Source organism: Nannizzia gypsea, genomic scaffold (assembly GCF_000150975.2).
Source record: "Nannizzia gypsea CBS 118893 supercont1.5 genomic scaffold, whole genome shotgun sequence".
Taxonomy (NCBI): Eukaryota; Fungi; Ascomycota; class Eurotiomycetes; order Onygenales; family Arthrodermataceae; genus Nannizzia; species Nannizzia gypsea.
Genome location: NW_003345197.1, coordinates 213,289 through 227,148, shown reverse-complemented (window position 1 = coordinate 227,148; position 13,860 = coordinate 213,289). Strand labels below are relative to the sequence as shown.

The 13,860-nt window shown below is 48.1% G+C and overlaps 5 protein-coding genes across 5 annotated transcripts; 3 read left to right on the top strand and 2 right to left on the bottom strand.

Moving 5' to 3' along the window:
- Positions 1-1,186: 1,186 nt before the first annotated feature.
- MGYG_05934 (isocitrate dehydrogenase) lies at positions 1,187-2,932 on the top strand (the record flags this gene model as incomplete). Its single annotated transcript, XM_003171340.1, has 8 exons — positions 1,187-1,249; positions 1,319-1,354; positions 1,419-1,429; positions 1,485-1,518; positions 1,585-1,753; positions 1,782-1,818; positions 1,878-2,374; positions 2,458-2,932. 8 exons carry the CDS (start codon positions 1,187-1,189, stop codon positions 2,886-2,888), a joined length of 1,278 nt encoding a protein of 425 aa, XP_003171388.1. The 3' UTR covers positions 2,889-2,932.
- A 313-nt stretch (positions 2,933-3,245) lies between these two features.
- MGYG_05933 (multiprotein-bridging factor 1) lies at positions 3,246-3,795 on the bottom strand (the record flags this gene model as incomplete). The annotated part of the gene is made up of 2 exons (XM_003171339.1): positions 3,246-3,554; positions 3,640-3,795. The coding sequence occupies 2 exons, from the start codon at positions 3,793-3,795 to the stop codon at positions 3,246-3,248; spliced, it is 465 nt and encodes a 154-aa protein (XP_003171387.1).
- A 481-nt stretch (positions 3,796-4,276) lies between these two features.
- MGYG_05932 (hypothetical protein) lies at positions 4,277-6,426 on the bottom strand (the record flags this gene model as incomplete). Its single annotated transcript, XM_003171338.1, has 7 exons — positions 4,277-4,789; positions 4,846-4,889; positions 4,944-5,081; positions 5,134-5,202; positions 5,263-5,623; positions 5,701-5,713; positions 5,780-6,426. 7 exons carry the CDS (start codon positions 6,424-6,426, stop codon positions 4,277-4,279), a joined length of 1,785 nt encoding a protein of 594 aa, XP_003171386.1.
- A 2,560-nt stretch (positions 6,427-8,986) lies between these two features.
- On the top strand, positions 8,987-9,661 carry MGYG_05931 (hypothetical protein; the record flags this gene model as incomplete). Its single annotated transcript, XM_003171337.1, has 3 exons — positions 8,987-9,239; positions 9,313-9,531; positions 9,606-9,661. The coding sequence occupies 3 exons, from the start codon at positions 8,987-8,989 to the stop codon at positions 9,659-9,661; spliced, it is 528 nt and encodes a 175-aa protein (XP_003171385.1).
- Positions 9,662-12,298: 2,637 nt separating this feature from the next.
- On the top strand, positions 12,299-12,618 carry MGYG_05930 (hypothetical protein; the record flags this gene model as incomplete). The annotated part of the gene is made up of 2 exons (XM_003171336.1): positions 12,299-12,323; positions 12,374-12,618. The coding sequence occupies 2 exons, from the start codon at positions 12,299-12,301 to the stop codon at positions 12,616-12,618; spliced, it is 270 nt and encodes an 89-aa protein (XP_003171384.1).
- Between the last annotated feature and the right edge of the window lie 1,242 nt (positions 12,619-13,860).

The following is a 13,860-nucleotide window of genomic DNA, read 5'->3' as shown; positions in this document are numbered from 1 at the left end:
GCTTAGTCAGTATAAAGTTTCCCGACGAGGCAGAAAGCCGACGGAGCAAGATGCGCCGCGGCAACTTTTGGTTACATAGCGAAGACGCCGAAGCGGGCAGCGCAGCGCATCATAAACAGCCGTACAGACGTACCATCTTGACGATAGTTTAGTGTTAAGAAACACAGGAGATAGCTGGAACACGTTTATTACATCACAGTACCATCTACGTCTGTGGAAATACAGACAGACAGATATAGAGACAGACTTTTGAAGGAGAGATCTACGAAACAGCCGGTGCAGCGAGCCAGGGGTGGGTGAGCTCCAGGAGTCTAGTTAGTTGGTTACTTTGCGTTGCATGGGCAGTCGGCCGACTTTGCGGACGTTCGTTCCTCTTGATCTCAAAATTGCCGGCGGCCTGGGAACGGGATATCCCCTCTCCATCGTCAACATATACAATTTGATGCTGGTTCTCTGATATCCTCAAGATATTCTGTCTTGATATTGCTTTCAATTCAAGATAAGCCATATACATAACCCACTAGGGTTTTTGCTATCTCCGGACCAACCAAAATCGCGGTATTATATCTCAACCGCACCGGATATACACAGACAGACAGGCCAAACTCCACTCGAGATTTTTCCTACCGGCCATCCCACCGTCAACCCCCTTAACCACTTCTAGCGCCTTATCCACCGGAGGATCTGACAGGGCAAAGCTAGCTAGCTGACTAGCTGCGAGAGGGAGGCGCTGAAACTCGCACATCTCCCCACCACCAAGCATATTCGTTCCTCATTGCATCCGCCGCACCCCCAACGCCGGAGACCACGAAGGAATTCGGAAAAAAAAAAAAAAAAAAAAAAAAAAGCGAAGCTGTACTCCGTATAAGAAAAATCCAGCCAAAAATATAACTAATAGAAGCATATTGACATGGCTGCTGTTCGGCTTACTTCCGGCCATTTCCGCCAGGGTTGCTGCTGGGTTATCCGCTCCCGCTGCCAGCCCACCTGTGCCTCCGCCTCCTCGTCGTCTGTTTTAAACACGGGAAGTCGCCTTTTCTCGACTGTCGTGAACAGGCCTGCTTCTTTATCCGCATCTTCGTCTTCTCAGTCTTCACTGTCGTCTTCTGCATACGTGCGTCCTGCGCTGCCGAACGCTCTTGACCACTTATCTCTTGTCCACGGAAGAAGCTCCTTCACACGCAACATGTCGGCTGCCAGGCGGAAGATCGTGGTCAAGAACCCGATTGTCGAGCTCGATGGAGATGAGGTATGTATCGGTTCCCATTCTCATTATTGCGTCTTGCTTTACTTTTAGGTAATTGCTGACGCCGAGTAGATGACCAGAATCATCTGGCAAGATATCAAGGACAAGGTATGTTCATGGGCCCGTCTATAAATATGATCGATACGTCCCTATGCTAACAGTTCAAATATAGTTCATTACACCGTTAGTATTGTCCGGATCCTTCAGAGGGAGGGGCAATTGGCTAATAGATAGACAGATACCTTGAAGTTGACCTCAAGTACTATGACCTTGTAGGTTTAGTTAGATTGATTCCAGTTATTGCTGGGGAAACAATTGACTGACATTGGAACGAACAGGGCCTTGAGTACCGTGACCAGACAGACGACCAAGTCACCGTTGATGCCGCAGAGGCCATCAAGAAGTATGGCGTTGGTGTTAAGTGCGCCACCATCACCCCTGACGAGGCTAGAGTGGAGGAGTTCAAGCTGAAGAAGAGCAAGTCTACCACTCCCGGCTATACACTTTGTCTCTTCTTGCTAACATGTTGCCTCAGTGTGGCTATCTCCCAACGGAACCATTCGAAATATCCTGTAAGCCACTATCGTTAAGCAGAACAAGCGTGCGAGAAAAGTCACTAACGTAGTTATAGTGGAGGAACCGTCTTCCGTGAACCCATTGTCATCCCTCGCATCCCCAAGCTCGTCCCAGGCTGGAAGAAGCCTATCATAATCGGCCGTCACGCCTTTGGTGACCAGTACCGTGCCACAGACCGCCTCATCCCTGGTCCCGGCACCCTAGAGCTCGTCTACACCCCCGTCGGCGGAGAGCCAGAGCGTATCCAGGTATACGACTTCAAGGGCCCCGGTATTGCCCAAACACAGTATAACCTCGACGAGTCTATTCGAGGATTTGCACATGCCAGTTTCAAGCTGGCTAGCCTTAAGGGCCTGCCCATGTACATGAGCACCAAGAACACTATCCTGAAGAAATACGATGGCCGCTTCAAGGACATCTTCCAGGAGATCTACGATAAGGAGTATAAGGCCGACTTCGAGGCCAAGGGTATCTGGTACGAGCACCGTCTCATCGACGACATGGTTGCTCAGATGATCAAGTCTGAGGGAGGCTATGTCATCGCCATGAAGAGTGAGTTTAACCCCATTCACTTTGATCAAGGCACCCCCAAACACCTTTTTTGGATATATGGTATATGGTATTAACTTGACCAGACTACGACGGTGATGTCCAATCCGACATTGTTGCCCAAGGTTTCGGTTCCCTCGGACTCATGACCTCCACCCTCACCACTCCCGCCGGCGATGCCTTCGAGTCCGAAGCTGCCCACGGTACCGTCACCCGCCACTACCGCGAACACCAGAAGGGTCGCGAAACCTCTACCAACCCCATTGCCTCTATTTTCGCCTGGACCCGAGGCCTGGTCCGCCGTGGCCAGCTCGACGAGACCCCTGAGGTCGTCCACTTCGCCGAGCAGCTTGAGCGTGCTTGCGTTGAAGTCGTTGATGTCGAAGGCATTATGACTAAGGACTTGGCCTTGGCATGCGGAAGGAAGGACAGAGAAAGCTGGGTTACCACTAAGGAGTACCTCGCTGCTGTTGAGAAACGGCTACAGAAGAACCTGGGTGAGGAGACCAAGCTGTAGAAGTAGTTGGTAGTTTGTTAGATCTAGATAGATGGAATAAATTATCTCAGTTCTACTCCACCTCTTCACTAATTTAGCGGAATTTACAAGACAATATTAACGAGCATAAAATCGTAATGTATTCTACTACTATAACTGAAGCGTTGTTTATTTATTTCGTCAAAAAAAAAGAAGAAACGATAAAGCCGGACGAGCAATATGTCACGTGTGATGTTGTCTCTTTTGCCTTTCCCGCCAGAACAATAACGCCAGCTAATTTGACCAGCAGGGAACAAAAGATAAACAGGAAGAAAGCAAGGTTGTCATGAAGAAGCAGAAGAAGAAGCTAAGGAAAAGAGTAAACGAGAGTGAGTTCGTTTACTTCTTCTTCTTAGGGAACTTCTCCTGCCCAATCCCCGATCCACGCAATTTGACGTTCAGCACCCTCTCCATCGCGGCCAAAACCTTCTGGTCCGGGGCAGCGGTTCCACGCTCGAAATCCTGGACGACGGAGACGGTGGTGTTGCATTTTGTAGCAAGCTCCTTCTGACTGAGCTTGATACCATCTTCGTTTCGGCGGCGCTTGATCGCATCTCCGACCTCGTGTCCAACGGTCTTTGGCTTGACGATTTCATCTGTTCGATCGACCTTGGTCAAATGTTGGCCTTCTACGGCCGGACGACTGGACTAGAGCGGATGTTAGCTATATTGTTCCTTGAGATGGGCTTGCTTCGCGCTGCCTTTCGGCTACGTATGAATGGGTTGAACGTACAGCGTTGCCAGTGGCGTACTTCTTCTCAGTGCCGACGATCATACCTGATCGTGCGGCAGCGTTAAGAGCAGAACGGCCCTTGACGACAGTCTCGCGGGGCGCAGAGCCACCACGAGCTGCCTTGCCGATGACAGTGACGGTATCCCAGTCAGACATGTTGACGGACGTTTCTTATCGATATCTGTTGGGCTGATGTGGGGGACAAATGGCTTGGTACGCTCGACAGACGGGTATCGCTAAATGCAACGCTTTTTCGAGAAGAAAACAGAGCAGGAGTTGATAAGTGAAGCCCGGGATGGGAGTGGTCTTATATGTTGCGCAGGAAAAGACGGTGATGAAGGTGAGGATGAAGGTTGAAGCCTGAGAAGTGACTGTGAAAGGCTTAAAATATGACGAACGGCGAAAAGAATGTTCGAGAGTCCGATGGCGCTAAAGCCCGAAAGGAGTTAAGGAGATGACTCAGCCACGCAGCACACTTTTTCACCGCCTCCCGATCCGGATACCGGTGCTGAGTCATGATTAGTCTTAATCAACGTGACTTGAATTGGCTGACTGGCTGACTAAGTGTAGATACAGCATTATGGCAAAGGGCAAGAAGTAACTAATAGATAGGTATACAGCGTTTCAACCATAGTTCTCACAGCTTGTCTGACTTCCAGCCATGTTTCACATACCGCGCTGCTATGAACAAACCTGTAGCCAGCGTCAATGAGATCCCAGCAAAGAGTTGAGCATATAAATATGATCCCTTTCCCAGCGTGACCAAACGACCTCCTATGGGTGCTCCTGTCAGCGTTGCGAGAGCTATCAGGATAAAAACCAGTCCTACCCGCGAGGGAGAGTTTTTGCGGCTGCCCCCCATGAAACTAAAGACAGTTGGCAAGTAGAGACTCTGAATAGCCGCGGCAGAGAATCCATAGAAACACCCCGTCAGATAGATGCTCGTCACGGAGTCGACGCCGATCCATGAAAAGATGAAAGTCGCCGATACGAATGCGAAGGGTATAACTGTGTTTAGAGGTCCGAGGCAGGCATCGCTTATGATACCGGGAATGAGACGGCCCAGCATGTTGCAAGTATTCATGGCTATGAGCAGGTTAAGCGACATCTGCGGTGTCATATCTAGAATGTCTTGTCCAAATAACGATATCTATATTTATTAGCACAGCCAGATTAATATCATCTAAGGCTCCAAAGGAAACTTACGAAGTAGAAGCCAAAGTACACTCCCCAGAAGGAGAAGAACATTCCTATGCTCATCGTCAGCTAGCAATGATACATGGTAAAAGATGGAAAATAAATACCGGCAGCCATCAGCAGGTAAGAAAGATCTGTAAACATTGTCCAGTCCATGGTGCCGTTGGAGCTCCTCGGCACTCCGGGTCGTTCTCGAATTATAATTAAAGGAAAGATCATGGTGATTATGTTCACCAACAATATAACTATAATCAGTCAGTGATGGTTTGCGTTCCTGCATCTCCCTGTATAACCTACTTCGAAGGGTCCATCCAAACCCGACTTTATGGATGGAGTAATTGAATATAATTGGGTGTATCACACCACCTATAGAGTATTTTTAGCATGGCAACGGATGGAAACGGGTAAGAGATGGCAGTAACAAACCAAAACTAGATCCTACAGCCGCCAGGGCTGTAGCAATCCCCAAATTAGTAGAAAAATAAGTAGTAGTTACCGTGACTGCAGAAGTGAAAACAAGACCCATCGAGCAACCCATGAGTACACCCTGCACCAGAAAGAACTGCCACCACTCCTTGCAGAAACCGGTTAGCAAGATGGTTAGCATGAGGCCGACGGCGCCACCGCGGAAACAGAGCTTAAAGTAGCCCTTGCTAGTCAGGAGACCGACCAGAAGGAAGAGGGCGAAGTTAGCGAATATCTGGAAAGATCCTATCCAGGAGATTTTGGATGGGCTTGAACCTCGTAGCAATACTTTGGAGTAGTAAGCTTGGAAAACACCAAATGCCTATTGAGAGGATTTAGTAATAGTTCAGCCATGGTCAACCGGGGGGTAAGAAAGGTGAAAGTTTCGAGATAGGTTACCATATTCAGACCCCTGGTATTCAAAAGAGTAGATGTTAGTATGACGCAATATGGTAGTGACGATTTAGGCTGAACTCACAAGGTGTTGAAAGTGATGAAAAACCCTGAAGCAGCATGGGCCCATGCCATAAATCCACCATCAGGTGGCTCTGAGCAAAACTCATCTTGTTCCTCAGACAGAGACGGGAACTTAGGTCTGTCGCTTCGGTCAGCTACTCGACGGATCTCCTTTAGCTGTCCATATGACATAGGTTGGTAGTGGGATATCCCGGGAAAATCTGCTGGAGTGATCGAGATACCAGAGTTAGGTCGGGGACCTGGCCTTGTTCTAGGAACAGTAAGTCTAGAGACAGGTCTTTGGATGTGTTCGCTGGCGTATCTCATCGGTATTAGAGAACTTGGTTCTCGGGCCCATGGACTGGGAGAATGAGACGGCGATGTCATAGGGGAGCTGGCGGGTGACCTAGGCCGGTGTATAAGTCCAGGGCAGTTCATGTTTGAAGCTCTATGTGTGGGGGATAAAGGGATAAGTTGCTCTCCCGAAGATCCAGCGGAGTGAAATCTGTTTTGGCGATTAGATGACTGGGAATCGTCTTGCTGCTCAGCTGCCTGTAGCTGCTGTGCTAATGGGCGGGAAAAGTTTAGGTTGCTTCGCCTGGCCGCATTATTGCTATAATAGCTGTTTGCGAGGCTAGGTGGATTGCTACTGTCCGGCCCAAAGTCCATCATAAAGCAGAGTAAAGAGATCTTTGTAAGTGTTTTAGGTCCGAGTGTGGATATATAGCCAAAAGCTTCCGTCAAGTAATAGTTGTAGTAGTAGACAGACAGACCAGCCTTATCTTTCAGACAGATGATAGATAAGGTCCGCAAAAAAAACATGAAATAAATTCAAGATATATATGGGTGCGAGGGTATAGCTTGTTCACTTAGAGGGATCCGGATTCCCATCCAGATATTCACATAACTTGCCTATCATCACTAGGCTAAAGCCACCAGCAACAAAGAGGGTGCATGGTGGGAAAAGAGGGAGAGTGACTGATCGTCAGTTAGGGACTCTCAACCAGCTCCAGTTTGCATATGTCAAGGCAAATGCCATCCCCTAAGGAGAATTAACTTGCTCAAAGAGCCTGTGCTACCCTGTGAATATCAAGAAAGGAAAAAAGGTGAATATTCTATCCAACAAGTAAGAGGAAGTGAATTAAACCTCTGTTAAATATCATCTCCCGCAGACTTATATGGATCGGAGTTTCTTAGCTGGGTATAACCAAATGTAGTCCAACTCTACTCGTGGTATACGCAGGTATATCTTCATTCTCGAGATAGAGTTGGAAAAAAATTCTGATGTCGCTAATTAGCCTTTGTTTGCAATGGATCATCCCTCGTTGAATTAGGGGTTAAGAGTTGCATGTAACGAGCCCATGGTATGTGCAACCGTATGCAGTACCGAAGTGGTTGGGTTGCCATCTCTTTGTCGAGCACAGGAAGTTTCCGCAGAGAACCGGCCCTAGGAATCAAACGCCTCCCCGCGCTTGTTCCTGGTTCGGATCTAGCTCGGGACAAGATGAAGATTAACAAGCTTTCCTCCCTCCCTTGAAGATAAGGATTGGTATAACTATATAATATAACACTTGAGCGAGATGGGAGGTGTCGTGTGAGAGCGGGCAACCTTGGGAGCGGTCAGATAGTTACACTAACAAAGACCGTCCATGCATGTTCCTGCATTAGTTAACGGCGTCTTGTCTGCCACCACATCCGTCCAAGGCGACTGTCACTCCCCGCCGTAGGCAGGTTCCAACAGCCCGTCTGTCGACAACATTAGAAATTGGCCCGCGGAACTGTTGGACTTGCGTAGCGGGAGGTGCCCAGTGAAATCACGAGAGCACAGAGCACGGAACAAGGAAGCAGATTTGGCCGAGCCAGCAGGCCGCAGGTGCATACTTCGTATCGTATGTTTGAGTTGAACTATGCAGGCCAGCATAATTCGCGGCGCCTCGAAACGAGAAGGTCGGCCATCGTCTCAGCCCAGCGTCTATCAAATAAAAGACTATGCAAGGGAGTTAACCCAACACATCCCGTCCGTGTATACGGAGTAAACTAGTTAGCTCCCAGGAGTGATGGCCTGCCTGCTGTAACCGCGATCTCCAGCTGCAGCATATGTGTCGAATTGTCACTCCCCTGGCCTGGTCGCCGGCTCCGCTTCTCCGTACGTACTAACTTGTGAACCACTGAGTTAGCCCGCTTTTCGTCTTCTTCAGCCTTTCTATTTGCTTTTTCTCTCTTTTTTCTTTTCTTTGCATCCCTCGCTCGTCTTTCTTCTCTGCTGAGCTTCTTGTCTTGTGGCTGAGCCAGTGTTAAGTGTTAGGTAGATGACTCAGGTTGGCAAAAGCGGCGACGCGAGAAACCAGCCAAAAGAGACTCCTTTGCCGCGCCGCTTTAGCCGTCTCGCTCGTCCAGGGGTCTCACCCTCGTCCGCGACCTCAAACATCCGCGTCTTCCTCCTGCTCTGCCTCGTTCTTTTTCCTCTGGACAGGAAGGCCAACAGTAGCACAGGCAAGAAGGACAAGACCGAGTAGATCGACAGCAAAAAGAGCATCCGTCTACTGCGAGAAGCCACCGAGAAAACGACAACAAAGAGAAGAAGAAGAAGAAGAAGCGCAAGCGATAACGATAAGCAGCAAGAGAAAGTTGACTAAAAAGGGCCTGGATTGCACGTGAGTGCCACCTGATCAACTTTCAACCGCCATCAAGAACATCGAGAAGTTCATCCGCAACGCCGCAGCAGACCAACACCAGACATCAACCTCGCCCAGCACCCTTCTCCTCCATCGCCGTCTTGCTTCTCGCTGGGTTGTTTAGCAGTCCAGCCGTCGCTTCGAAGCGAGACCTCGTCCCTGCGTTACTCATACCCCCCAAAAGAAGCACCCTCGTTTGGGCGCCGTTCCCGTCTCTTCGTGGACCAAAATACTTCTTCACGCACGCACGCACACGATGTCCAACCACAACATCTCCATCGCCATGACCAACCGGTCTCTGCGGAATATCAGGACCGTTAGTCAATACCCTACTTCTATTGTCTTCTCGTTGATGGATGGCAATCCTCTTGTGGCCCTGGCGTCGTTGGACTGCTAGCTCATGTTTACATCGGCGCCTTTTTCTGCTTCTTCTCTTGTCCGTGCATGTACTGACCATGGGCGTTGAAATAGGAACTCGAATTTCTCGCCGACTCCTCCGTTATTACTCCTGCACAGCTGTCATCCATCCTTGAGCAGCTACCCAGTCAGACAGAATGCACGCTCCATTACATCAGCCCGTTACCGAGACGACATACTCGCCCCCGGCAGCCCAACTATCCAGAGTCAGCCTGAACGAGAAGGCCGAGAGCCCATACTCCAGTCCCCCACCCCCGCCAACATACTCTTCCGCTCCTCCCGTCCTGTCTCTTGCTTCTGCTCTCTATGCCTATACTCCAACTGATGCCGGAGACTTGGCACTGCAGCCTAATGACCGAATTCAGGTTCTCGAGCATATGAATAACGACTGTACGTATTATATATGCATATTGGGATTTATTTACTTTGCTTCTACAGGTACTGGTGGCTAACTTGTCTACAGGGTGGCGTGGCAGAAACGAGAGAACCCATCTTGAGGGTATCTTCCCGCGAACATACGTCAGCGTAATAGAGGAGAAACCCATCATCCATTCTCCTCAGCCCATCAGCTACAACAACATGCCCCTTGAGATATCACAGTCCGGCTCATCATCCCACGGAAAGGTGCCTAGCAAGTTCGAAGAGAACGGCAAGAAATTCGGCAAGAAAATGGGCAATGCCGGTTAGTCATTCTGCCACTTCCGTCACCTAAAAACACGCCGTTTTCAGCATTACTAATTCGAATTTTCTGTATAGCTATTTTTGGCGCCGGCGCCACCATCGGTTCAAACATCGTGAACGGTATCTTCTAAACCCACCGTTTGTATTACACTCCATATACCTCAACGGAAGAGAGAAATACCTTCTTGCGTGTACGCATGCTGTGATTTGTGGGAATATCTCCATTTTTTTTTTCTCATTTTGGATTTACTTCGGGACAGAACGGGACAAAAGAGTCCTGTTCGCATCGGTGTTAACGCTACTGGGCGGAGTTTTAACGGCTGGAAATCACCTTTTATTTCTATTTATTTTACTTTTGTTGGGCCAGCAACCAGTACCAACCCCAATAGCTGGCCGGTGTCCCTTGACGCCCACACGTCAACCCTTCGAGAGGTTGCTATTTTGCATTCGACACTCACGATACGAATGCATCCGGCACCAAAATTCCAGATTTATTCTGGATCCTCTTGGATCTATCAACGCCTGCCTCCTTTTGACCATGGCTTACAAAGGGACTACTATCACTCAATCCAACGGCATATTCTACCCCCACGTCATATAGGGATGATGAGTCTAGGGAAGCTGCATATCGACATACGACACATGGCTGGGATGGGATGGGATGGACTAGGTTTCTTTTGATCATGCTGCTACCACTTTTCAACTATTCACCCCTTTGGTCCTCCCCCTTTTTTACCCTCTTTTCCTTCTTGCTATAGACCCCCTTTCTTCGCCTTCTAAAGCCCCCCTTTATATATCAACTTCTCGTCTTTGTCTACAGCTTTCCCTCCTTTTTTTTTGTTCCCCTTTCTTCTCGGGATGCGGCGTGGCCTGAGCCTGTGGATTAACAAGTCGGCCATCCGCTCCTTCCTGCTTACATCTCTTACCACCTTGGATGAAATGCTTTGCTCCTTTCAACTGGTCACCTCCCATATCACCCGGTGATGCACGGCACTTCTTTTCTTTTGTATCATGACAAACTTGCTACTCTTATACCTGATCAAGCATCACTCCTCTAACATTCCTTTCCGTGGTTAATTTTTGTTTTCTTTGTCCTTTCTTGTCGTTTATCTCCTTTCTATCCGCTTATCTAGTCTAATTTAATTTAACCTGCGCTTATCATCCGCTATCTTGTTATTCTCGTTCGACCGTCCTTATGTATCCATATACCTTTGGCTATATAATGAGACCGGGTTTCTTTCCCCCTTTCCACATGCCCATACAGCTCACTCATGATAACTCACGGAGATTATGATAAACCTCTCTGCCTCAGAGAAAATCTTCCCATCCACCCCTGTACTTCAGCCCGGATTGAAATGCCAATTGAGCAACGTGCTATTTCTATTGCCTTTCACACTCTTTTTTAACTTGGCTATCGGAGTATTCAAGCAGAAAGTGCATACGTAGCATATGATGAAATGCGTCATAAGGGAATTGTCTCTCGTCCCTAGGCAAAAACAAGCAACTTTACCTTGCCGATTAAGCGATCCAGTGGTTGTCCTACGGTTAACATGTGTATGACAGGCCCCTCGTAAGAACGACAGCTGAACATCTGCATCAACCTGAACAGGCAAATCCAGTTGACTAAAAAGGAAGCCAAGTAGCACTAATGGGGAGCTGACAACCGAGCTTGTAGGCCAAGTTCGTAATCCAATTCTGTCTCGTCTCACTAATTCGAACAGCAAGCGAGAGTGATTGTGGCATTGAAAGGTGCCAACGATATGCCCTATGCCTCCTCCCTCAAACTGGCATCGTGTGTAACTCATTTCGTAACTGTATTTTTATAGTCGTATGACCTGATCTGCTTACTGCTTGTACAAAGTACAATCCAGTCGATCCAGTCAAGGTAGATATGAACACGACAGAGGTATGGCAGGCAGTGACTCGGGCCGCGCCAGTTGCTGCTAGATCGCTAACACGGGTTCAGCCAGTCTGCAACGAGGCCAGATAGCAAGACATGCGGGCCGGGTATAGATGCTAAATAATATGCGAAATAAGATGCATACTCTGCATTGCATTGCATGCCTCGAATTGAGACTGGCCATGGGATGTGGTAGCATTCCTTATTCGGGATGGCAGGATCCTTGTTGGTCCGCCGTCTTCCTTCTCGCTCTCCACATACACTGATTGTAAACTTGGATGCTTTGAACAGAAAGCATTTACATGTCAGGCTGGAGGAAGGCGAGTTAATCTTGATTTTGCAAATCATTAAGCGGGAGGCACGGATCTCATGATAAGTGTACATTGGAGGCACGAGGGGTGTCATAGCGGTAGTTCAAGATTTGCAGCAGAGCTGGTTATCACTACTATCACAACCGCCATGTTTCTTATTTGGCCAGGTAGGTTTGAAGTAGACATGACTTTTGAAAAGTTCGCTTAGTCTGGGAGGTTTCGCCTCGGGGAGCAGGGCGCGTCTTGTGGTCTGGAAATTGCCTGCATTGAGGTTATGATTTTGAGATTTGCCTCGTGGCTCCTGTAAAAAAATAAGGCCATTAGTTAGTTGTTTACAAGATTTTGTTTAGTTAGAGGGCAATGTTGCCACGCCAAGGGTAGTTGGTTTAATGGAATGAAATTGGATATGCTAAAGTGCAAATAAGCAAGGAATCAACAGCTCCGTGGTCTAGAACTAAACTAGGAAATTAATTTTGGAAATGTCAACCGGTGAATAGCGTAGCGGAGGTGGCAAAACGATCGCGCAAATGCCCCAAAAGAGTGCCGTTGTTTAAAGTATGGGCCAAGCCGACAGGCAACCCAGTACGGAGTAGTTTGGGCGGATATGTATATAACTAACTGACTGCCTATAGTTAGCTCTATGACCCGGATTATAATACCGTGTAAGGATGAGATCTCTCCCTATAATTTCTCTGGCCGGGGTATCGGCGAATCCTGGGTATCAGCGGAAAGGGTGATTGTTGGCCTTCTAGCTTTAGGGATATCCAAGAAATCATACACCACGCCTAGCCAGGGAAGGATAGATAGAATGGGCCACACAGTCGATGATATGGGCACCCTCATTATGCATGAGGCAAAACGGACATGCATGCCTTAGCAGACTGATTCAGCTATTAAGATATCAGCGAAGAAAAGACTAATTCTAAAGTACCCAACAAAGAAAGGTGTTAAAAGGGCAAGGGATTGCATTGTTAGAAACAGTTCCGAAGATGATAATGGATTTGAGCTCGAAGAAGGAGCAGGGATAGAAACGAACGTTTGGTGTGATCATGGATTAAATCCGAGCATCCCTTGTGCCTAAACATGTGGGAGATGGAAGGGGACGGATGCTTGGGTTACTTATTTAGTTACCAACGCATTTCATCTGGGGGTCGACCAATCGTGGGGTGGCCTTCTTACGCCCATCCCTATATTACCGCCAGTAAGTTGCCATTGGCAAACGAGAGCAGGGGATTCTGGAAAAATGAAAATGAGCAAAAAAGGAGAGAGAGATAAGGACACATGAGATCGACGATGCCCGCAAAAAGGAAAAAGAAAGGTAGTAAGTATAACTGTACCTATAAAATGACATTCCATATCGCCAGCTGGCTATCCATATGTCTGTATCGTTGATACACATGTAATTAAAGGTCACAAGGGAACCCCGTTTGGTATGGCATCCGTGAGAGAAGATGGTCGCCAATCCAACGGTTAAGTAGGAACGCATCTGTTAGAATGCCCCCAAGAAGATATGCCCCTTGCACGAGGATCTAGTTATCCAAGTTCCCGGGACACTTCACCATCTCCAGGACTCCGATAACTAGCAGATAGCATGAAAGTGGTATCTATCCGCTAGGGAAAACATCAAGCTAGAAGTCCGGCTTTCTTTTCTCTCTAGGATATCATTGTCAAGAACAGAACTTCAACGTGTAAGGGAAGTTCTGTAGTCATACAGTAGCCCTTCCTTTTTAAGTTGCGCTCCTGCCGAAGCTGGAGGCTACTTCAAACCGTTTTTGGTTTGCATAATCGAATGCCCAATCTGGGACTTCTTTCTCTTCCCTTTTTAAACGGAGTACCTTGGTAACTAATACAAATGGCCTTGTTCAAGCTCGGTACCCCTTCAATGCACACAGTTACGCAAAAGCATAGAACCGCGGGAGTTGAAAGCAAGACTGGTTCATATTGGGCTGTGTCTGGTTCAGCCTCAACCATGTTCATCACCAGACATTCCTTGGTTCAGTCACACCTTTACAACCATTTAACCACGGTTTACCCGAAAAGAAAACGGCACAGTTTAGATGACTGTGGGACGGATAGCGGACCCTTCCGTTAAGAACCGCCGTCTATTCAGGTGGAGAAT